The sequence below is a fragment of the Malaclemys terrapin genome, chromosome 2 (genome assembly GCF_027887155.1).
Source record: "Malaclemys terrapin pileata isolate rMalTer1 chromosome 2, rMalTer1.hap1, whole genome shotgun sequence".
NCBI classification, from domain to species: domain Eukaryota; kingdom Metazoa; phylum Chordata; order Testudines; family Emydidae; genus Malaclemys; species Malaclemys terrapin.
Genome location: NC_071506.1, coordinates 108,944,496 through 108,968,907, shown reverse-complemented (window position 1 = coordinate 108,968,907; position 24,412 = coordinate 108,944,496). Strand labels below are relative to the sequence as shown.

The 24,412-nt window shown below is 45.8% G+C and overlaps 2 protein-coding genes across 3 annotated transcripts in view; both read right to left on the bottom strand.

Moving 5' to 3' along the window:
* Positions 1-494: 494 nt before the first annotated feature.
* On the bottom strand, positions 495-13,230 carry NOL7 (nucleolar protein 7). The gene is made up of 8 exons (XM_054020902.1): positions 12,998-13,230; positions 7,304-7,364; positions 5,903-5,961; positions 5,205-5,236; positions 3,886-3,967; positions 2,489-2,610; positions 2,329-2,406; positions 495-955 (listed from the first exon to the last, which is right to left on the bottom strand). Exons 1-8 carry the CDS (start codon positions 13,186-13,188, stop codon positions 882-884), a joined length of 699 nt encoding a protein of 232 aa, XP_053876877.1. The 5' UTR covers positions 13,189-13,230; the 3' UTR covers positions 495-881.
* A 436-nt stretch (positions 13,231-13,666) lies between these two features.
* SIRT5 (sirtuin 5) overlaps positions 13,667-24,412 on the bottom strand; it is a 30,681-nt gene continuing 19,935 nt past the window's right edge. For both annotated transcript variants that reach the window (XM_054018329.1, XM_054018328.1), the window contains 3 exons: positions 18,975-19,098; positions 15,487-15,602; positions 13,667-14,485 (listed from right to left, as the gene is read on the bottom strand). In XM_054018329.1, the coding sequence (XP_053874304.1) occupies positions 14,410-14,485; positions 15,487-15,602; positions 18,975-19,098 (316 nt within the window). In that variant the 3' untranslated portion in view covers positions 13,667-14,409. The remainder of the gene's footprint in view (positions 14,486-15,486; positions 15,603-18,974; positions 19,099-24,412) is intronic.

The window sequence follows — 24,412 nt, the reverse complement described above, 5'->3', positions numbered from 1 at the left end:
CTGAGAAGTGGGGGAAATCTGTGGATACTGTACAGAAGTAATCCTTGCCTTGTAATCTGCTTTTTGTATTATCTCAATCAAAAGATGAGGTGGATAATGTGCAGTAATGACAAACCCCTTGCCCTTGTCAAGCTGAAAGTTCCCAGAGGCAGAACTCAAGCATTGTGCAGAGTGGTAGCATCACAGCTGATTCAAATGCCCTGTCCTGTGACCTCAGGTACCATTCCATAGACTGTCTTTCAAAATAGCAGTTGCCCTTAGCATAGGCACAAGTTGCTGATCACAAGAGCCTTCTAGATGGGCAGCCAGAGCAAGGTTCTACTTGCAGAAAACATCAGCCAGCAGCTGGACACAACACTTTTGCATAGTAAGATGTACATTACATCATAATAAAACCTATTTTAAGTATAAGAGCTATATTTATAACCAAACTTCTTAGGGTGCAGGGTGTGTCTCAGTTGGATATTGATTTCTCATAGACATCACAGCAGTAATGGGTTTAAAAGAAGTAATGGTATTTAATGTGGAAAAAACCTACAAAGTTACTGAAGGTTAAACAGTGAAGAACTAAAAAAGTGATAGTCTGAATGGTATATTTTTAAGTTAATCCACAGAGCCTACAAAAACACCTCTAGACAAATAAGGTGGCTCCTGGCCATATTTTAAAAGTTAGTGCATAAAACTTTACTCAGTGATGTCTTTGCAAAAGACAGCCACTTGATCACAAACCCATTTTAAAGCAGTTATACCAGTAATTTATAGTACTGTACAGGTAATATCCTAAAAATAAAGCAAAACATACGAGCTTTACAGACAAGCAAAAAAAATTGAGAGCAAGCCAGCATTTTCCTTAGTGTCCATCTTGGAGGGCTTTTTTCCCTTCATACAGAAGACACCATCTTCATAGACATCCAGCGTTTTTTAAACTGCTTAGCTTTCTGTTTTTTCTCTGTCCCTAAAAGCAAAAAAATAGTAGTATTAGGCTGCATACTGTGGTATTTCCAGGTAGTTTTCGTTTGCTATGTAGCCTTTTAATTTCATTGAGTGCTATTTAGCCAGTTTATTCTGAAATGCTGTAAAAAGGGGTTCCATTTTACAGCAAAAGGAGCAATGTCGTAGTATAGAAAACCCTGTGAATCAGCATGTACAGTGTCAGAAGACTTTGCTGCAAGGGGTTTCACTTGACTCCACTATGCACCAGGATTTTATGACATTCTTGAAATGGCAAAGAACAATACATTAATAAGAGCACAAATACTTCGTCACCTAAAGGAACTTTGCCTTTTGTCTAAAAAAAATAGCTGACTTGCTTTCTTCAGTTTTGAAGCCCCCAGCTGAGTACTGTATCTTAAATCTGTATTACACACAAAAAACCACCTTCAACTTCTGTTGCTTGCTTTTAGTGTGTACTGTTTTGTACACATTAGTTAATCCCCCCCCCCACTAAGTTTTTCCTGGACATCTCCAACTTTATTCCACCTAGACTGTTGTTCTGGCCTCAGTGACTCCAACTGCTTCACCACACTCTAAAATGCCTAGTTGCATGGATAAAAATATTGTTCTGGGCTTGTTAATACTAAGACTTTCAGATTGTGCATAGTTATTCCCCCTCCCCTAAGTTTCACACTTAAAATGTGGATCAGGGCCTCAACATCATCCTTACTGTGAGAATATTGTGAACTCAAAATACCATGTTGCTAAGCAAACTCCATCCCCTCTGATATACTGAACATTCACAATTCAAGAAAACAAATGTGTTGACCAACAGTTTGAAAGAAATAGGTTTTATATTCCTAATCTCATTAGTTTTGGCCTAAGTGTATAAAAATGTTCACAAGAGCTAGCTTTACACATTAATACTGAAGCCATTTTGTTTTGAAGTGGTAGATTCTACTTAACCCATTTAATAAAGGAACTTTTAGCCCTGCTCCTACAAAGCACCATTTTTACAACTACAGTTATAAGCCTATTTAAATGGTTTCAGGTTCAGGGCCCTAGTTTTCAAAATGTTGACTTTTGTCTATAGTAAAACAGAATATCAGGCGCATTTAAATTGCTGCACGTTGTCTTAACCTCTCTGCACTTCACTCAAACCTAAACTATCATGTTCCATAGAGCTTATATAGTTTAGCCTTCCCTTCAACAAAAGGCTCTTAAGCACAATATTACAGTAGTTAATTATAAACTACACTCTTCCAGACTGTGTACTGTTAGCCAAACCCCTGCATGGCACATTTGTCAGCTAAAGGGAGGACAAAAATTAATCATACTCTGTATTTAAAATGTGCAAAAGTACCTAACAAAGTATTTTGGATTCATTGCACTTACCCCAAGATTTGTTCACAAACTGAACTGCAGCTTTTTTAACTGGACTCTTCTTGTTTGCAAAAGAAAAGAACTGGTTTGCTGAAATAAATGAAAGGAAAAGTTGGTCATACAGGCAGATGATCAAAACGATACAGAATGACACCTAGAAGAGTTACTTTACCAGTTGTTCGGTTGGTGCCTGGTCCATATAGGTGACTCTGTACGAAGTCTTTGGCCATTTTTTGGTGCTGGCTGGTTAGATCGTGGTCTTTTAAGCGCACGGCCATATAGCTTCCTTTCAATCTAGTTAAGTAAAATTTAAAAAATAAAGTCACTGTTGTTTAAACCCCCAAACAGTGTATGTACTGGCCAACATCTTGCTACAAGAGATACTTTTACTGGCTTCTAATTAATCTTCATTAGGAAAAAAAAAATCCCAAACTATTTCTATATTATCCCAGCATGAAGAACTCATACACACCTTTCCACTGAGTTCAACAGCACCAAAAATGATGTCGCTGCATTTAAAGTTGTGGGAGCTTAAAAATATTCCTGCCAAAAGCCAGTACCAACTACTCTCCAGACTCATATCACCAGCTGGATGCTTAGACCATGTCTGAATAATTTTGATATTTTTTCTGTGGGATCCTTCTCTTTCCTTCCATTATCCCACAGCTTCCAGCAAGGGGACATGACTGTGCATGAGGCATCATTTTAGTCCCTCCCTGCTGTTGTATGGTATGATAGCCAGGTCATATGCATGAACCTTAACCCTTCTTTTCTATATTTGCAATTGAAATCTGAGATCTCTCTGCAGCACTCAGAGTAACTAGGGGAATTCATGCACACAGGCAGGCTTTCTGGGCATAGTTTTCACTGTAGGCTGAGGACGAATTATCTGTGTCCTGAAGCTCCTGACAAAAGGGAGAAGGAAACACATAGGATTGTTGAGACACACTGAGTCCAAACAGCAATTTTTAGCAAGTTTATCTTTGCCCTCTATTACCGAGGGCACATTTCCATCCACAGCATGTTAATGACATGTACAGCATCAGCCACAGGGCATCTCTCAATATTCCATATCCTCTGCTGCTCCAGACTGAGCATGCTGCCTCTATGTACAGATCAACTGCCATACCTTTCAAACAACGCATAGTGTACTTTCATTGTAAAACCTACTCATAGCCACATATTGCATCAAAAATAGCACAGGTGTGGGAGGTGCTAAAATGCATTGTTCTCAGGAGACCACTTCTGACTTGCATCAAAAGGATGTTAGAGGGGGTTCTGCCCAGAGGTTTTTGGTCAGAGGGAGGAATGATACGGGGTGCATGAAAGTGTGGGGTTCCCGTAATAACACGGGATGCCAATGCCCCAACATTAATAAGACAAAAGAAAGTATTCCTCTCATCAGTGAAAGAGCATTGTACTGCAGGAAAGAGGTCACTCACATGGCATGGCCTGTGTCAAACTAACATGACTATGGGGTAGACGTTTGATTTCCAAGTAGAGTTCAAGCCCTTTACAATTTTGACCACAGTAACACTTTAACTGAACTGGAGCTACTTAACATCATACCTAACAACCTGTTTTCCTCCTTCATGGTCCTGTCCCCTGTTACATCCTTCATTCTTATTTTCAGACTCATCTTGATTTTCACCTAAAATAGATGCAGTACAGTCAAACTATTTCCACACACTGTCAATCCACAGATAGTAAGTTAAGGGCCTATCAATGATCAGTTTGAGGAAAACAATGCATAGGTCTTTGATTGAACCAAACACATTTCCAGAAGCAGCAGCTCATAACAGGAAGAGGTGCTGCCTTCAGAACTCTGCCTGAATGGCCTTGTAGAGGACAAAATAGGCTTTGGAGGACACACCTTTAAATGTGGTATCAGAGCTTAATCACCACCTTCCTGAACAATAAGAAGGTGCGAGGGGGAATCATTGGTATGGCCTGGTCATAGGAAAGGATGAGAGGCAAGAATCAATGCTATTTAGCAAGAGACAAAACATGGCTGAATCAGTATTTAGTACTTCAAGTTTTGCTACAGTGAGCAATAAAGCTGTAGAGACATCCTGTAATATTGCACAATGGCTGTGCATAGTCCAGGGAGTCCTAAAATACAGTCCACAGTTGGCTTCATTCCCTGTATCTTAAGAGAATTAAGCACCGCCCATGAAGACTGATTTCTCAAGAAACCTACAGTTCAACTCCATTATTGTTTCTAAAGCATTATGGAGATATAAAATTGGGGTAATGTTTACATAGCTTACAGGAGGTTGTGAAATTATATTTGTAAAACACTGAGATCTGTAGATAAAAGGGGCTACAGCACTACACATTTATGTCTTTGTGAATGCCCTGGATTTTGGTTTTGATGAGGTGAAAAGTTTCTCCTCTGTTTCTACAGTGCCATGAGAATATGGAACATACATGGCCCTGCTCCAAGAATCAAGGAAGATGATAAGTGTATTAGTAAAGGATGTTTTATGGTTGTGGTCATTTCTGAGAATTACAAAGATGCAAATACAAATGAATGCCTCCCACTGTTAGGTTGCCCGATTGTCTTCTACTGATCCCTCTTCTTTACTTAGGCTGTCTAGCTCTCCAAGCTAAACATTTCTTCAAACAACACTGAGTATTTTAAATCAAGCATTTGCACAGCAGGCTTCTCAAAACAAGAGGAAATGGAACTAGGGCCAACACTGATAACTCCAGAAGAACAGAGGATCAGAGAGGAAGTTAGAATTGATAGGCAGAAGCAATTGTTAAATTCAGGTTTCACTATCACAAGGGATTGCAGTGTCACAGAACAGCTAGTTCTAACACAAACTGGACATTATGTCTGGAACATCATAAAAAGAAATTAATATAAAAAGTTTGTATCTTACCTTGTTTGGTTGTGTCAGACAGATTATTGTTGCTTAGGAGGGAATGAGAAAGTTTGTTTAGAAACGTTATTCTTCACATTTAGGAAAGAGCTGTGGTTATGCACAGTTATGTACTTTAAATGTCTATAACTCCTTACAATATTTACAGAGTCCTAAATAGAATAAATACGTTTAATTAATTATTTCTGTATATAATCTTGAGGCTTAAAGATTAGATGGGGATTGGAACAACCTAGGTAACCCTACTAGAACTTTGTCTTTTAGTGTCAATGTGCTGTTGAATGTTCAAAAATACCTTAAATAGTAAGCTACAATAGCACATGCACAATCCTGTTAATGCCATAAACCATACTCTTGCAACAACACAGTTCATTATTAATGACACACATACAGGGTGAAACAATCTAAGCAACGTGATATTTTTACGTAGCTAATTTTCTGATTGTAACCATATCTGGAAAGATATGCTGAGAGTATAATTAGAAAAACAAGTATGAAGAAACCTCTTACTCTTAGACCCGCAGAGACAATGCAGTTCTAGGAAAGAGAAATGCATTCTGTTCTTGCCCACCCATCATCCAAGTTCCAACCACAGATTCTTTATTACTGCTGATGTTTTTTTCCTCAAGCCAGAAAATACAGCTCAGCCCTAAAAGTTAGGGCATTGTTTTGTGCATTCGGGCACAACTTATACTTACTTAATCTGTGGTCCTGAAGTTAACTCCTCTAGAACATTTTCAGGAAGTAATTTTCTTTTCTAAAGAAAATTAAGAAAATGCTTTAATGGCTACAACTTTCCTTTTCAAGGCAGTATTTGATGATAGCAAAGCTCTTCTACATATTTTTGAACATGTCAAATACCAGTGTCAACAAATATTCAAAACTTTGGTTAACTTCAACTCTTGGAGAAAAATCACTTGTGAACTGGGGGGAGGTGGATTATTCTTACAAGCTCCACCAGCAAATTCAGTCCCGTCCACTCTACTACAAAGAGTACTGCTGTAAATAGATTGTGCAGATGTTCAAAATGTTCATGTGGGTCTCTAGGCTCGGCTACTGATAAGTAGGTTTGAACAGACCTGTGAGTTCTAACGGGTTCCTAGAGATCGGGGGTTTAGCTCAGTCTTGATTGAAGAAATAAATAAGTGGTGGTAGTAGCGACCCAGCCCGCCCAACTGTTGAGTTCAAACAGCCACAGATTTTGTAAATCTTGGTACAGTAGACTCCGCTTATTAGCAACCCATCAGCAGCCAGCAAAAAGTTGCCATTATTTGGCAGTTGCCAATAAGGGGAAGGCAGGTTTGCAAGGCTACAGCCAGGCAAGTGCTAGAATGTGCTTTCCCTGCCTGCCCTCTGCAAACAGTGGGGAGGGGGTACAGCTATCCAAATGGAGTGGGGGCACTGGAGGCCCACGGAGCTGCACGATACCGTTTTCCCCTGCACTCTCTAGGGCTCAGCATGCTTTTTGTCCTTGGGTGCAGGCCCCCAGCAGGGTGCAACTTGGAGGACGCAGAGAGAAGGTACCATGCAATTCTGGCATCTGCTCTGCAGCCCCCATCCCTGCTACTGCCCTGGCCACAGCCTCCCCTCCCAGCCTGCAGGCCCTTATCGCCTGTGCACTCCCTGTGAGTAGGCCGGTTTGCGTGGCTGCAGCGAGGAAAGGCAGGTCCCAATGCTTCCTTGCCTGGCTGTAGTCCTGCAAACCTGCCTGTGGTGGGCTCTCAGGGCTTCCTTCCCTGCCTGCAGCCAGGGCTTTGATTTTCACCAAGTGGCATGTGGCTGCCAACAGCCAAATCCCATTCACACAACAGTGGATGGGGTGCAATTGGTTCCTGCAGAGTGGTGATATTAACCAGAAGTCGCTAATACCCTGGCCACATTGAGTGGACTCTGCAGTAAAGGCTCCTCCACTCCCGCACTGTCATGGGAGACGCTGTCCCTGGGCAGGGGGCCGGTGGCTCATCATCCAGGCTCGTGGCAAACAAGGACGCCTCTTGGCCTATAGGCTACATTTCTCTTGCAGCAGCCAGGCACCCGCAGTGAGCAGGACCTGCGATCACAAAGCACAACCTGGCCTGGCCCAAGTGGACCCTCTTTACCTTCTGCTCTTTGAACAACTCCTCTCGCCGCCGCCGCTTCTCCTTCAGCAGCTCCTTGTCCCTGTGGGGAGGAGAGAACATGCAGGTCAGAGCTGGTACAATGTTATAAACTGCTACCGTCACAATTTGCTGTCTCTGCCTTTCCGCATCTTTGGGTCCAGGGGTAACAAATTGTGACAGCTGCGGGTACACCTGTCACAATCTGCTATCTCTACCTTTCCCCATCCTCTGGTCCAAGGGAAGCAAATAGTGATGTATAAGGGTTCACCTGTTGAAATTTGCTTTTCCCATCTCCAGATTCGGGGCAGCCAGCTGTGATAATTCCATCACTATTTTACCATTGTGAAATCTCCATTTTAAATTTGGGCACAAATAAAACAAGGTATTTTTCTAGTTTGGAAAAGCGTTCTACAGAGATAAACCACAGGGCTAGTGTCTGCAAACCCTGAATGAAGATGGTGTTATTTCTTTATTAGTCTCCTTCCATTGTAGTTAGGCCATACAGTTTCTATAGTAAACAAACATTTAATGTACACAAAACACTGAAACTAGTTGAAGGCATAGTAACTAGTATTTTAAATACTAACCAATATACATTGTCAACAAAAGCTCTTAGGCAGAACATCTAGTATTGTTCCATATACAGACACACACCACTGTCACCGTTACACATAAATGTGTACTACTCTACTTTGGCACAAACATATGAGCTCATTACTCCCAATCTTATTTCCGAGATATATTCTCAGGCCTTTGCCTCACTGCTAAAACTGAAGTTGCTTGTCCTCACTATGTTTTTAGCTCATAACAACATCCACACCTTAGCTACTCCAAGTCAAACAAAACGAAAAGGGCTAGATTCACAAAGGGACTTAGGCACTGCAAAAAAATGTTAACCGACCTTAACTGTTAACACCTGGCCAGCCGCCCACACCCCAGCCCCCGGCTGCCTGCACCGGGCCAGACCCCCAGAAATATGGTCTAGATCAGGTGTCTCAAACATGTGGCCCGCGGGGCTATTTCCTGCAGCCCACCAAACAACCCTCCCCCCCCCTCCGGCCTACCTCCAGGCCAAGGGTGGACAAACTACACCCACGGGATTGCCCTCCTCGAGCCCCGCACCGCTCCCTGAAGCGGCTGTCACCACGGCCCGGGGAGGAGGGGAGAGCAGAGCACTCCATGTGTTGCCCTGGTTTCCATGTGTTGCCTTGGTTTCCAGGCACCGCCCCCCCGCAGCTCCCATTGGCCGGGGGGATGCAGGGACATGGTTCCAGCTGCTGAGCGGGGCCGGGGCCAGGGCCAGGGCCAGGGCCAGCAGGTAGCCTGCCCTGGCCCCAGTGTGCGCCGCTGCCCCCCCAGAGTGGCTTTAGGTAAGCAGCACCTGGCCAGAGCCCGAAGCTCTCCTGCACCCTGCTCCCCAACCCCCTGCCCTGAGCCCCCTGCTGCATCCCACACCCCTTCTACACCCCAACCCCCTGCCCTGAGCCCCCTGCCTGCTGCACCCCAACTCCCTGCCCTGAGCCCCCTGCCGCATCCCACATCCCTGCTGTACGCCAACCCCCAGCCTTCAGCTCCCTGCCTGAACCCCAACCTTCTGCCACACCCCGCACTCCCTCCTGCACCCCAACTCCCTGCCCTGAGCCCCCTGCCACACCCCAATTCCCTGCCGTGAGCCATCTGTTGCACCCTGCACCTCAACTCCCTACCCTGAGCCCCCGCCACACCCGTCCTGCACCCTCTGTGGGCAAGGAGGGGGCGGAGTTGGGGTGGGGACTTCAGAGAAGGGGTTGGAATGGGGGGGCAGGGAAGGGGTGGGAAGAGGCAGGGCAGGGGTAGGGCCTCATGGAAGGGGTGTAGTGGGGGCAGGGCCAGGGGCAGCAAAGGGGTGTGTGTGTCAGTGATGCGACCCTTGGGCCAATGAACTAGTCCTCATGTGGCCCTCCTGGTCATTTGAGTTTGAGACCCCTGGTCTAGATGAAATTATTGTAAAGTGGGTACACAAGTGGTTGAAAGACCATACACAAAGAGTAATCATAAATGGTTCACCGTCCAACTGGGAGGACACATCTAGTGGGGTCCCACAGAAGTGAGTCCTCGGTCTGCTACTATTCAATATTTTCATTAATGAGTGGGGAGCGTATGCTTATGAAATTTGCAGATGACAGCAAGCTGGGAGGGCTTGCAGGCATTTTGGAGGACAGGATTAGAATTCAAAATGACCATGACAAATTGGAGAACTGGTCTGAATTCAACAAGATGGCAGTCAATAAAGACAAGTGCGAAGTACTTCACTTAGGAATGAAAAAGCAAATGCACAACTACAAAATGGGGAAAAACAGCTATTCAGTATTTCTGAAAAGGAGCAGGCAGTTATAGCGGATCACAAATGAAATACGAGTCAACAGTGCAGTGCAGCTGCAAAAGAGGCTAATATTCTGGGGTGTATTAACAGGAGTGTGGTATGTAAAGCACAAGAGGTAACTGGTTTACTCTACTTGGCACTGATGAGGCCTCAGCTGGACTATTGTATCCAGTTCTGGGCACCACACTTTAGGAAAGATGAAGGCAAACTGGAGAGAGTTCAGAGGAGAGCAACAAAAATGATAAAACATTTAGAAAACCTGATCTATGAGGAAGGGTTAAAAAATACTGGGCATGGTTAGTCTTGAGAAAAGAAGATTGAAGAGGAACCTGATAACGGTCTTCAAATATGTTAAGGGCTGTTACAAAGAGGACTGTGAACAACTGTTCTCCATGTCCAATGAAGGTAGGAAAGAAGTAATGGGATTCATCTGCAGCAAGGGAGATTTAGGCTAGATATTAGAAAGTTATTTCTAACTATAAGGATAGTAAAGCTCTGGAATAGGCTTCCAACAGAGGTTGTGGAATGCCCATCACTGGAAGTTTTCAAGAACAGGTTAGGCAAACACCTGTCCGGGATGGTCTAGGTTTCTTGGTTCCGTCTCAGCTCCAGGTTGGACTTGATGACCTCTTAAGGTCCTTTCCATGCCTACATTTCTGTGTTTTTATAATGTGCCCAGAATATGTAGTGCACACACGCCTTGCTTCTTCAGCTCTTAAGAATGTCAGTATCCTCTTTCTTTTCAAAACATTTGTCAGTGTTCTCAGCAAAATCATCCCTCACAGCAGACATGTGCATGCTCTTGCATTGATCAGACACTGAAGTCACAAGGCTCTCTTCAACAGATATTTATAACATGTCCCCCCTTGAACTCTGATTGGTGTAGTTGCTCTAGTAACTGCCACATCCTATTAGAGAGACACGTGGTGTGAGATAAAATCTTTTATTGAACCAACTTCTGATGGTGATAGAGACAAGCTTTTGAGCCACACAGAGAGCTCTTCATAATCTTTCTTATGTACGTTTCTGAGCCACGTGATCAGCCCTGCACTCGACATGTGTGCTGAGACACAACATCACAATGTTCTCAATGAGCTGAAAATATTTTAGTTGCAGCCTGACAGACTTGTGTCCTCACACGTTTGTGGCTATTACAATAATGGACTTATTAATATTATTACCATAATGCAAGAAAGATGGAAACACAACATATGCTGTGTTTGTAAGTTAAATTTTCCTGCAAGCATATACTTAATATAAAAAACAAGATTCTATCACCTGTGGTTAGCAAACAGGTAGAGGCTGAAATCAAAGAGGACTCTTTACAGTTAAAAAAAGGATCAGTTGGTTAATAATAATAGGATAAAAGTGCCACCACTTTATATGCATTGCTTATAGAGGGGATCACTGTACAGCTAGGCCAACATCCTCTGTGTGCCCACCAGAATCTCCCATGATGCTATTGGGCTTCATTCTCCTGCTCATGAAAGATGTCATGACCGGTGCAGGAAAGAAAGGAGGAGAGATCACCTTAAATCAGAGGTTCTCAAACTGTGGTCCATGGACAAGCTCTATTCAGGTGGTCCACGGATAGTACAAGCCAGGGCAGCCGCACAAAAGAGAATGAAGGCCCACCCACCTAATTAGTGGAGCCATGCAGGCATGGCTCCAGTAATTAGGTGCCTGGACCCTGGAGAAGACACACATGTAAGGTGAGGTGGTGGCCTTGGGGGGAAGAAGGGGTAGGGGGCAGTGGGGTGAGAAGAGGGGTTGGGGGGAATTTGGGACGTGCAGGGCTGCAGCAGCCAGAGAAAGAAGCGACTTTCCCCAGCTCAAGGGCTGGGGCTGCCAGAAAGAGTTTGAGAACCACTGCCCTAAATTTTAACCTTAAACCATTTATTAAAATTTTGTCAGGTCAAAATTGATACCTGTAAAATATTGCAAAGGCTTCCCTACGCAGGGCAACAGTCAGAAAGTTGAGTGCTCCACTACTTCACTCCTCCTCTTTGGATTAAAAAAAAAAAAAAATCAAATCGGGGCTACACCTGGACCACGCAAAATCAGGGCCAGGTTAACATTTTGTGGGCCTGGCCCCAAACATATTTGTGGGCCTGGCCCCAAACATATTTGTGGGCCCCCATAGGGGCAATGGAGCATGGCGCAGGGAGGTCAGTCCCCAGAGCAAGGGGCCAGCCAGGGGCAATGGGGCATGGCATGAGTGGCCCCGCTCCACCCAGCCCAGTGCGAGGGCACTGTTTACAAACCGGCAGTTGCCAAATGCAGTGGCCCGGCCAGCCCTGTGCTGCCAGCGTGACCCCTTCCCCTTGGGTGCGGGCCCATGCCACGCCACACAGCCCCCTGGCCCAACACCCCATAGGTGCCGACTCTGTGGGTGCTGGAGCACCAACAGGAAAAAAAAAAAAAAAGTGTGTGTGCTCAGCACCCAGCAGCAATCCCACCGATCAGATCCTCTCCCTCATCCACAGTGCCTCCTGCTTGCCTCTGATCAGCTGTTCAGCAGCGGGCGGGAAGGGGGAGGAACAAGGGCACTCTGGGGAGGGTGCAGAATAGGGCAGGAAGAGGTGGGTGGCAGGGCCTTGGGGGAAAGGGGTTTAGGACAGAGCTAGGATCAAGCACCCATGGGGAAATCAGAAATTCAGCACCTCTGCAACCCCTCCAACGCCCTATGGCCAGAGGGCCCCTCCCCTCAAATGCAGAGCGCCCTGCACAACCCTGCAGGCCGAGATGAGCAAGTGGTGGGCAGGGGGAGCCAGCAAGCAGAGCAGGTCGGCGCCCCATAGGCCTGGCTCCATAACCCCACTGTAACCCCAGCACTGTACAAAATGGTAAACGTGCCCAACAGGTGAAAGGCCTGATGACGAATAGTGTTTTGGGGCAGGACTCCCGCATGGCTGCCCCGCCTGCCCCGGTCAAACCTGAGGCCACTTCACTTCTGAACGAAGGGTCCCGGCGGGGTTCACGGCCCTGGGCACTAACTGCCCCCTGGAGCGCCCCGCCAGCCGGACACCTCGCGCCTAAGGGCAGTGGTGGGGGGAGCCGCTACCAGTCACTTCCCGATGTGCTAGGTGAAGTGACCCCAGGACCGAGCGCCGCACAGGAGGCCCCGCAGCGTAATCCGGGCGGGGGCGGGGCCGCTGCAGCGTGTTGCGGAGCAGGCTCCGGGCCAGCGAGCAGCGGTTCCCCGCCCCGCCCGCAGCCCGGGCCAGCGGCAGCTCGTTGCTTTAAGCGACTCCCCGCGCGGGGTGTCGCCCCCCCCCCGAGGGGCAATCCCGGGGCCTGCGCGCGGCGATTCCGGCCGGTCGGGCTGTTACCTCCGCGCTGTCTCCCCGGCGCGTCTCCGCTCGGTCTCCGCCGCGGCTCTCGCCCGCTCGAAGGTCACCTCCTCGGGCGCCTCGTCCTCTTCTTCATCCTCGGAGGAGGCGGCGGCAGCGGCGCCCGCGGGCGGCTCGGGGGCAGCAACGTCTTTCTCCAGCATCGCGCGCCGCCTCCGCGTCATCGCCATAGCGCCTCGAGCCACCCGACCCGAGGAATCCCCCTCTCACCTCTGACCCGGAAGCAGTCGCCAGGCCGCCGCGGCAGGGCTCGCACTACAGCTCCCAGCCTGCTCCGCGGCCGGCTCAGCCTAGGCCCGCGCACGCGCCGCGCTCTCCCCTCGCTCGTGCTTTGCAATTGCCGGCGGGCGCCATCAGCCCGTGGGGCGAAGCGGGGCTCGAGAGCCGCTTCCTCACTCGGCGCAGCCCCGCCGAGCGCCCCAGGCCCTGCCCTGGGCCGGGGAGGCCCCTAGCCGCGCTCCCGGCAATCAACGCGACACCGTGCCCCGGCCCCTCCGCCCCGCACTTAGCCACGCCGCGGTGAAAGTGCCCCGAGCCAGGCTGCAGTAGCGCTGCCAGTTGGGGCCCACGGCTAGAGCACAAGCAGAGTATGCAACAGCCCCGCCAAACCCTGCATTACTTTAGTCAAAGACAGACACAAACCACAGCTCAGCAGTAAAAAGCGACCGGAGGCGCCAGTAACGCTGTTTAATAACATAACCCATAACAAGGTAACAGATGCTTAAGCAAGGGAAATAACACAAAGACCATGCAGCGCCCTGGTGCAAATGGCAAAGCAGCTAGGATGGAAATGTTCCTCATGTGCACTGTGCTTCCATCAATGTCACAAACACAAAGTGCAGCACCTCATGCATTAACCTCTCCCTAGTGTAAACATTCTCTTGACTCAAAGTTTTTATTCTGTTTATTTATTTTCAAAGTGCTGAAGTGTTAGCCTCATAAAAAGTTAGTTACTTTCCCTCCTTTCACACATCCTTTCAGAAATTTCACCTCTTATAAAAAAACGTCAAAGATACATAAGCCTCAAATTGGTTTACAATGAAGTTTTTGTGGAGTTCAGATTCATCTAACAGAGCAACATCCTCTTACTGTAGCCAGTCAATTTTGGAGTCATTCATGATTGTTTTTGTTTTCCTTTGACAGAAAAGATTTTATTCCAACAGAAACGTGACCTTTTTTTAAATTCGAAAGTCCAGTATTTTCCCCTGTTCCCAACCCTATCTCTGCCATCAGTATAACTGAGAATCAGGATTTCTTTGATTAGTTTCTTCCACACATCTAGTCTCCTTCCAACACTTAGGGTTTCTTCTACAAACATCCATTTCACCTTGTGTGTACTTCTTGATATTCTTAGCATGTAATTATTTCCCCTCCCTTCCTCAAACGAATGCTCATGAGATTATTTCAGTTTTATGGCGAGCAAGCGCTGGAGGCAGGGTGGTACCACAGGGACCTGGGAAATGAAATCTGAAACAGAAATCAGAATGGTTAAGGGAAAAATGATGATAGAGAACTTTTCAGAAAGCCAGTTATAATACAAATTACCACCATAGCATTTTTGCCCTTTCTACACTTCCCTTAATCCAGTTTCTGCAGTTTGTCTAGTCATTTTAAAAGGGTTAATTTTTCTACACCCTCCAGAGCAAGTATCACCTGTTGCAACAGCTGTTTAAGCAGCAAATGATTCAACAGAGTGAAGAAGTAAATTGACCGTAATCCTACAGACTTGACAGTTTTTGTATTTTCAATAAATTGGCAGTTAAACTAAAACACTAAAAATAAAACAGGAGAGTTTAATACCATCTGACTGACAGAATTATAAACTCTTCAGACCTCGTTCTCTATAAAGTTTAGGGAGATTTTGGAAAAATAGTAAACAAAGAGCTAGGAAAAAACATTATCTAACATTTTCTAGACCAGTGGCCCCCCCACTATGGGCGCACCCCCTAGGGAGTCATGGGGGAAATGTTTTAGGGGGGCACACGGCGGGGCCTGGGCCAGCCCCCACAGGGGGCAGGGAGGTAGCACCACCCAGACCTCGCTCTGCCCCCAGACCAGCTCCACTTTGGCCCCCAGCTGCAGCTCCGCTCCGCCCCAAGACCAGCTCCAGTCCCAGCTCCATTCCACCCCCTGCTCTGTCCCCCAACCCAGCTCTGCCCTCATTCCCTCTCCACTCTCAGGCCAGAGCCACCTCTAGCCCCGGCTCCTCCCCAGTCCCAGCTCCACTGTCAGCTCAAATTCCTCCGCTGATGAAACCTTGGCTGTGCAGTAATGGAAAGGGGGGGGCGGGGGGCAGAAGACATGGACAGATTTCATTACTAGAAAGGGGGGGGGGGCGCGCGCGACAAGACAAGTTTGGACACCACTGTTCTAGACACTTAAGAGCATTAATTTTTATCAGGACAACATAAGATATCATTTAAGTTAACGTTGCTTCCCTCTTCTACCTAAAATATGAGCAGTTTTACCTGAACCTATTTGTAGCAGGGGTGGCTTGCATGTTAAATTCTGCAACTGGCACTCCTCTGGCAGATACTTGAGGAGCAAACATAGCAGCAGGATACACCACAGAAGAGGTTCCCACCTGCAGGGGAAAAAAAAAAAAAAAAAATAGCATCAGACCAGCATTTTAAAAAAGAATTCAGTAACCTTCAGACATCCTGAGAGACTCTCGACCTGCAGATTTGCTAAAACATCTAATGCATGTTCAACCCTACAATACAAGTCTACAAGTATTAATATGGTCTGATTAGTGCAACCTGCTGAAACCTGAGGGATAAGAGGTCTGATACAGTGCTCCTCGGACTGGAAGGGAGTAAAAACAGCACTCAAGTTGGCTCTTCAGCCCTTCTAGTTGACAGTGGTATGGTGGTGACTGGTTACAAAGTAAGCCATTTCCAGTCATATGGGGTGGTGGTGGTGGTGGGGAAATCACTCAGAAGTGGGGCCACTGGCAAGGGAATAAATAAGGGAAATCCTAACAGAACACAACCTAAAGCAAGTTTAAATATATGAAGGAAAGTAGCCTCCCACCTACCTTTCAGGGGTATAGTGGAGATTAATACTTATAGAGGGATCTGAACAAGGGCTGTCAAGCGATTAAAAAAATTAATCGCGATTACTCATGCGATTAATCGCACTGTTAAACAAAAATAGAATACCATTTATTTAAATAGTTTGGGATGAGTTCTACATTTTCGAATGTATTGGTTTCAGTTACAACACAATACAAAGGGTACAGTGTTCACTTTATTTTTGATTACTAGTATTTGCACTGTAAAAAACAAAAATAGTATTTTTCAATTCACCTAGTACAAGTACTGTAGTGCAATCTCTTTATCATGAAAGTTGTCTTACAAATGTAGAAGTATGTTAAAAAAAAAAAAAAAAAAAAAACCCTGCATTCAAAAATAAAACAATGTAAAATTTTAGAGCCTACAAGTCCACTCAGTCCTACTTTTTGTTCAGCCAATTGCTCAGAAACAAGTTTGTCTACATTTGCAGGAGATAATGCTGCCCACTTCTTGTTTATAATGTCACCTGAAAGTGAGAACAGGCATTCTCATGGCACCAGGGTGAAAGTAAATTAAAGGATTTACCGGTACGCCGGAGTCCTGAGCAGGGGGGCGGGGCCTCAATTGGAAGAGGTGGGGCCTTTAAATCCCCAGGCTCTTTAAATCAAGTTTTAAAGGGCCTGGGGCTCCGCTGCAGTAGAGACGCCTGGAGCCCCTGGCCCTTTAAATCACCGCTGGAGCCCCGCTGCTGCTAGCCCAGGGCTCCGGCAGCGGGGCTCAGGAGGCAATTTAAAGGGCCCGGGGCTCTGGCCGCTGCCAGGAACCCAGGCCCTTTAAATCACCAGCCTGAGGAAGCCAGTCCAGTCCGGTGTACCGGCTGGCCCTTGCCAGTACACCGTACCGTACTGGCTTACTTTCACCTCTACATGGTACCGTTGTAGCTGGCGTTGCAAGATATTTACGTGCCAGATGCGCTAAAAATTGACATGTTCCTTCATGCTTCAACCACCATTCCAGGGGACATGCGTCTATGCTGATGAGGGGTTCTGCTCAATAACAAGCCAAAGCAGTGCAGACCGACGCATGTTCATTTTCATTATTTGAGTCAGATGCCACCAGCAGAAGATTGATTTTCTTTTTTGGTGGTTTGGGTTCTGTAGTTTCCGTATCGGAGTGTTGCTCTTTTAAGACTTCTGAAAGCATGCTCCACACCTCGTCCTTCTCAGAGTTTGGAAGGCACTTCAGATTCTTATACGTTGGGTCGAGTGCTGTAGCTATCTTTAGAAATCTCACTTTGGTCCCTTCTTTCTGTTTTGTGAAATCTGCAGTGAAAGTGTTGGCGGTTGAAGTATGTAGAGGGCATATGAATGTTTAGCATATCTGGCACATAAATACCCTGCAATGCTGGCCACAAAAGTGCCATGCAAATACCTGTTCTCACATTCAGGTGACATTGTAAATAAGAAGAGGGCAGCATTATCTCCAGTAAATGTAAACAAACTTGTTTGTCTTAGTGATTGGCTGAACAAGAAGTAGGACTGAGTGGACTCTCAGGCTCTAATGTTTTACATTATTTTGTTTTTGAGTGCAGTTATGTAACAAAAAAAATCTACATCTGTAAGTTGCACTTTCAGGACAAAGAGATTGCACTACATTACTTGTAAGAGGTGAATTGAAAAATACATCTGAAGAAGTGAGGTTTTTTTACCCACGAAAGCTTATGCCCAAATAAATCTGTTAGTCTTTAAGGTGCCCCTGGGCTCCTTGTTGTTTTTGTGGATACAGACTAACATGGCTACCCCCAATACTATTTCTTTTGTTTATCATTTTTACAGTGCAAATATTTGTAATACAAAACAATGTACACTGATTTCAATTCCAACACAAAATACAACATATATGAAAGTGTAGAAAAATATCCAAAATATTTAATAAATTTCAGTTAGTATTCTGTTGTTTAACAGTGCGATTAAAATTGCGATTAATCGCGAATAATTTTTTTAATTGCAATTTAATTTTTTAGAGTTAATCGCCTGAGTTAACTGCGATTAATCGACAGCCCCAGTCTGAACACGTAAAACTCTGAATATATTAAAAAGCAAAAGATGAAGTTGCACTTGAAAGAATAATCTATGGTGGGAGAGGCAGCTTCGAGGAAACTGTCACTCACCTACCAGCATAGATTGTGCTATCATTGCAAAGATGTTTCTTCTCTTTTTTCCCCTTATTTAGTATAAATTAAATGTTAAAGTAACCTTAAAGTTGAGAATGTAAACACATTATAAGGACACATTCAATTAAAGAAAAAAAGCTAAAAGTAGTTTCAGATACTATACCTGTCCCTTTCCCTTCCTACCAACTTACAGAACATAGTTTCCTATGTTTTGAAATAGTTTTCTCCCGTTTTAGCGATATGAAAAATCCATGCAAACAGGAGCAACTGATTGGCTCTATTAATCTGACCATTTATAAAGTTCTGTCAAATGCAAAGTTAAAACAAAATAAATATATTTAAAAAAAAATGATTTGTTAGCTTTTACAACTTCCTAAACAGTTATATTTAAAAAAACAAAAAAGTCAAAAGTGTGATTTTTTTAAAGTTTCCAGTGTTTAAGGAATTCAAAAGTTAAGCAATATTAGGTTGGTCATATTGCATAAGTACTTTCAACTACTGCATATGCAGCTAATGTATAACTTTAATATAAATAGTATGTGCTATGTGGCCAAGTTAACACTGCTGAATTTGCTTCAACTCAGAAATTCTTCACTGGTATGTTTAAATTATCAAACTTAATGCTACCTTAACATACTGAGACTTTATTTTAACGTATTACGTTTCACTGAAACTGTCTCATGGCTGTATCTACATTTCCCATATCTGAGAGATGTGATTTCTTAATTTTAGCTTGCTTGACTAAATATGAAACTAAGGCATTCCTTACCACCAAACAGAGGTCACAGATCTCAAGTTCATTTTCAACCTCTGTAAGAATGTCAGAATTCAGAGTTTCTCCAAACCACACAACATGGGGACGGAGGAGGCCATTGCAGCCTTGCTCTTCACACCTGTGAAAAGTTACAACAATAGAAGGAGATACAACACGAAGTGATTTTGAGCCTTAGATTGATTTGTTAAAAACGTTTAAGACAGACTTATTTCTATTACAATAGGTTTGTTAGATCACACTTCGGACAACAATATATTCAATCTAGACATGATTAAAGCTACGATTTAGTCACCGGTATTTTTTAGTAAAAGTCACGGACAAGTCACGGCCTGTGACCTGTCCTTGACTTTTACTAAAAATACCCCTAATTAATCTAAGGTGCTGGGGACGGGGGGCGCACTCCTGTGGCTGCTGATGATCTACAGCAAGGGTTCTCAACCTTTTTCTTTTTGAGGCCCCCACCAACATGCTATGAAAACTTCACTGCCCACCTGTGCCACAATAATTGGTTTTCTGCATATAAAAGCCAGGGCTGGCATTAGGGGGTGGCAAGCAGGGCAATTGCCTGGGGCTCCATGCCACAGGGGCCCTGGCGAAGGTACATTGCTCAGGCTTCAGCTTCAGCCATGGGTGGTGGGACTCCGAGCCCCAAGCTTCAGTCCCATTCGATGGGGCTTCGGCTTTCTGCCCTGGGCCCCAGCAAGTCTAACATTGACCCTGCTTGGCGGCCTTCCTGAAACCTGCTTGCAGCAGCCCAGGAGGCCCGGACCCCTGGTTGAGAACCACTGCTTTAGGTAGGGTGACCAGATAGCAACTGTGAAAAAACGGGGCGGGGGGTAATAGGCACCTATATACGAATAAGTCCCCAAAACCGGGACTGTCCCTTTAAGAGAGGTTACTCACCTGTGCAGTAATTGACGTTCTTCGAGATGAGTGTCTCTGTGGGTACTCCACTCCAGATGTTGATGCGTCCCTGCGCCTTTGCTCGGAAATTTTGACAGCAGTACTCGTATCAGTTGCACACACGCAGAGCCTGCCCCACGCGCTGAGTGTGCCTTAATAGTACACGTGCGCGACCGGTCTCAGTTCCTTCTCTACAAGGGAGGCTACCCCAACTCCAAAGTAGAGGGAAGGAGGATGGGTAGTGGAGCATCCACAGGGACACTCATCTTGAAGAATGTCAGTTACTGCACAGGTGAGTAACCTCCTCTTCGAGAGAGAGTTGTCCCCGTGGGTGCTCCACTCCAGGTGACTTAAAAGCAGTGTATCTCAAGGAGGTAGGGACTTCGGATCTGGTAGGAATGCAGTAGATAGTACAGCTCTGCCCAATCGTGTATCAGAGAGAGGTTCTTGATTAAGGGCATAATGCTTAACAAATGTGTGTTCAGAAGTCCAAGTGGCCGCTTTACAGATGTCAGCCAGAGGAACTTTGCGTAGAAAAGCCATGGAGGTAGCTACGGAGGTAGTGGAGTGAGTTCTGATGCCGGCTGGAAGAGTAACCTTCTTATCTGATAGCACAGTCAGATACACTCAGAGATCCAGTTGGAAAGTCTCTGGGTAGAAATAGGTGTGCCTTTGGATCGCTCTGCAATGGAGACAAAGAGTCTGGAAGAGTTCCTAAAGGGCCTGGTTCTATCCAAATAGAAGGACAAAGCCCTGCGGACATCTAACGTATGCATTGTGGATTCAAAAGAGTTTACATATGGTTTAGGAAGAAGGTCATTGATGTGGAATGACGAATGCACCTTTGGAAGAAATTTGGGACGTAGTCGGAGGGTAACTTTGTCCTTAAAAAATAATGTGTACGGTGGGTCCGCCATGAGAGCTGCTATTTCTCCTGTGCATCTGGCGGAGGTGATTGCCACTAAGAATGCTGTTTTCATAGAGAGGTGTAAGAGGGAGCAAGTGGCTAGGGGCTCGAATGGTTGTTGAGTTAAGTAGGTTAATACTAAGTGAAGGTCCTACGGAGAGGTAGGAGGTTTAATGTCCGGGTATAGTGATTGGAGGCCTTTGAGAAAACGCTTGGTGACTGGATGAGCAAAAACAGAGGTACTGTTGATCTTGTCATGAAAAGTTGTAATAGCAACTAAGTTGACTTTGAAGAAGCTGAAAGAGAGGCCAGATTGCTTAAGGTCTAATAGGTAGTCAAGTATGAATGGAAGAGGTGCAGAAGGAGGAGGAATTTGTTTGGTTGAGCATCATTGTGTGAATCACTTCCACTTCTGGAGATAGGTGGTGCAAGTAGATTGCGTTCTGATATGTAGGAGCACTCTTTGAACCTGCTCAGAGCATGCTAGTGCATTTTGGGAGAACCATGTAAGAACCAAGCTTTGAGGTGAAGCATGGACAGGTTGGGGTGAAGAAATTAGCCCGGTTGCTGCGATAGGAGGTTCGGAGTGAGGTGCAACAAAATCAGTGGGCGAATTGACATTCTGGTGAGGAACAGAACCATGGTTGTCTGAGCCACAACAGGGCAATCAGAATTACCGTGGCACAATCTGTTCGTATATTTGTCAGAACTCTGTGGAGGACCGGTATTGGTGGAAATGCATACAGTAAGTCCTGATCCAATGAGATCATGAACGCATCTCCTAGGGAATGTTTCCCCAGTCCCGCTCTGGAGCAAAATTCGGGATATTTCTTGTTCTTCGCAGTTGCGAAGACGTCTAGGGTTGGGTAGCCCCAAATGCAGAATATGTTGAGGATGATCGTCTTGTTTATTTCCCATTCGTGATCCCAGGGAAAGCATATCTTAATTCGTCCATGGTGGTATTCAGGGAAGCTCCGGGAAGATAGGTGGCTGATATCCGGATGTTGTTTGCAAGGCACCAATTCCAGAGCTTCATAGCTTCTGTGCAAAGTGAGTGAGAGCGAGCTCCTCCCTGCCTGTTTACATAGAACATGCAGGCAATGTCATCTGTCATTATTCAAACATGTTGGTTCCGAATCAATGGGAGGAAGTGACAGCAAGCACTGCGTATGGCTCAAAGCTCTAGGTCGTTTATGTGTAGGGAGGTTTCGGTTGAAGACCATAGCCCCTGGGCTGTGTGGTGGGACATGTGTGCACCCCACCCTGTGAGGGATGCATCGGTAGTCATTATGAGGGATAGAGCATCCTGGAGAAAGGGGACTCCTGAGCAGAGACTGGAGGGAACCGTCCACCATAGGAGAGAGTCTTTGACTCTGAAAGGTATGGATAGAGGCTTGTTTAGAGCGTGTACATTCGGTTTGTAAAACGTGGCCAACCAAGCTTGGAAGCACCTCATGTATAATCGCGCATTTTTGACCACAAATGTGCACGAGCCCATGTGACCTAAGAACTGTTGCGAAGTTTTGTGGCCAGGAGTTTTATGGTGTTGAAACAGTCGGGCAGGAGAGATACTATTCCTGTCTAGGAATCAAGGTATGCTCCTATGAACTCCAGGTGTCGGGTAGGAGATAAGGTGGATTTGTTTTTGTTTATTTGTAGGCCGAGGGACAGGAAGCAAGCAACGGTGAGCTGCGTGAATTGAAGAGTTTCATCGAGCGTTGAGGCTTTGAGGAGACAATCGTCGAGGTAAGGAAATATTAAGGCCCCTTGTTTCCTGAGGTAGGCAGTTACTACAGCTAGGAGCTTGGAAAAAACACGGGGGGCGGTGGATAGGCCGAAGGGTAGCACCCTGCATTGAAAGTGTGTCAAGCCGAGGATAAAACGAAGGAAACATCTGTGGGCCGGATGTATAGTCACATGAAAATAGGTGTCCTGTAGGTCGAGGACTGAAAACCAATTGCCGTGCTCCAGCACCGGGATTATGGTGGTGAGGGTAACCATTTTGAACTTTTGCTTTTTGATAAATTTATTGAGCTGCCTGAGGTTGAGGATTGGTCATCATCCCACGGGTTTCTTTGCTCTTAAGAAATAATGGGAATAGAAACCCTTCCCTCTGTGTTGTTCAGGCATGACTTCCACTGCTCCCAATTGAAGGAGATATACTTCTTGGAGGAGCAGTTGCTCGAGAGGGGTCTCTGAAGAGGGATGGGGAGGGTGGGTGGGTAGGAGGAAAGGATAGGAAAGGGATGGAATAGCCAATTGCGACGACCTCTATAACCCACTTGTCGGTGGTAATGTTCTGCCATTGATGGGAGAATGGTCGTAGGCGACGTCCAAAAAGAGGGGCAGGTGGTGTAAGCACTGAAGTGGGAACGTTGTTTTCTATATCCAGGACCACGGCTTCAAAGCTGCTTATTAGTCAGAGGGGCTTGAGATGCTGCTGAGGAGTTGGGACGGCGGCACTGGTATCTGGGTCTCTGGTGTTACTGCTGTTGTTTCTCATGTGATCTCTGGAATTGCTGGGTGTATGTAGGGTAGCGTGGACGCTGGTAAGGTTGAAATCTATATTGTCATCTTCTGGTCATAGGCGTTTGAATTCCTAGGGACCGGAGAGTTGTCCTTGAGTCCTTCATTGAATGAAGTACATCGTTCATCATGGAGGCAAAGAGTTTGTCGCCATCGAAGGGAAGATCTTCAATGGTACTCTGGACCTTTCGAGGAAAGGAAGAGGAGAGCCATGAACTCTGGGGGATCAGCACTGCTGTAGCAGTGGATCTTGCTGCAGTATTGGCTGCATCAAGGGCCGCTTGAAGAGCGGTACAGGAGATGATCTGTACCTCGGAAACAAGGACTGTAAATTGTTTCTTTTCTTCCGGAATGTCATCAATAAAGTCCATGAATTTATTGTAATTTTTGTGGTCATATTTTGCCAAAACGCCTGTATAATTAGCAATGCGAAATTGTAACATGGAGGATGTGGATACCTTATGTCCGAGCAGATCTAATCGCTTACTTTCCTTGTTGAATGGGGTGGAGTGGGGAAACTGGTGTTTGGTCTTTTGGTTGACAGCGTCTACTACCAGAGAGTTTGGCACTGGATGAGTGAAAAGGAATTCAGAGGCCTTGGAAAGGATGAAGTACTTCCGATCCACTTGCTTACAGGTAAGTAGGCTTGCAGTGGGAGTTTGCCAGATAGCCTTAGCAGGTTCCAAAAGGGCTGCGTTGATCAGTAATGCAATCCTAGAAGAAGAGGGCTGCAGGATGTCAGTTAGCTCATGCTGCTGTTCAGAAACCTCCTCCTGGTTAATTCTTAACTCATTGGCAACTCTTTTAAAAAGATCTTGAAAGTTTGAGAAGTCATCGGAAGATGTCAGGGAGGAGGAAGTAATGCTTCATCAGGCATAACCACTGGTTCTACTGGGTTGGAGGCAGGTTGTGATTGATCCTGCAGTTGTGACGGTGCTTTCCTGGTGTCTTAAGTCAGTGACAGATTTGTCAACTGGCGGTACCGGGCAGGCATCACACCTGGCTGTGGTAGCCTAGCAAGTGTGATCTCGAGGATAAGGTGCCCATGGAGCCCAATATTGCCTCTGTGGTGGGAAGGGCATGGGTGGTGCCATCC

Coding starts and splice junctions, on each gene's coding strand:
- NOL7 (XM_054020902.1), bottom strand. CDS start 13,188: ATGGCGATGACGCGGAGGCGGCGCGCGATGCTGGAGAAAGACGTTGCT. Junction 5,962..7,303: donor AGTTGTTCAAAGAGCAGAAG/GTAAAGAGGGTC, acceptor AATTTTCTTTAG/AAAAGAAAATTACTTCCTGA. Junction 956..2,328: donor GTTTGTGAACAAATCTTGGG/GTAAGTGCAATG, acceptor TTTTGCTTTTAG/GGACAGAGAAAAAACAGAAA.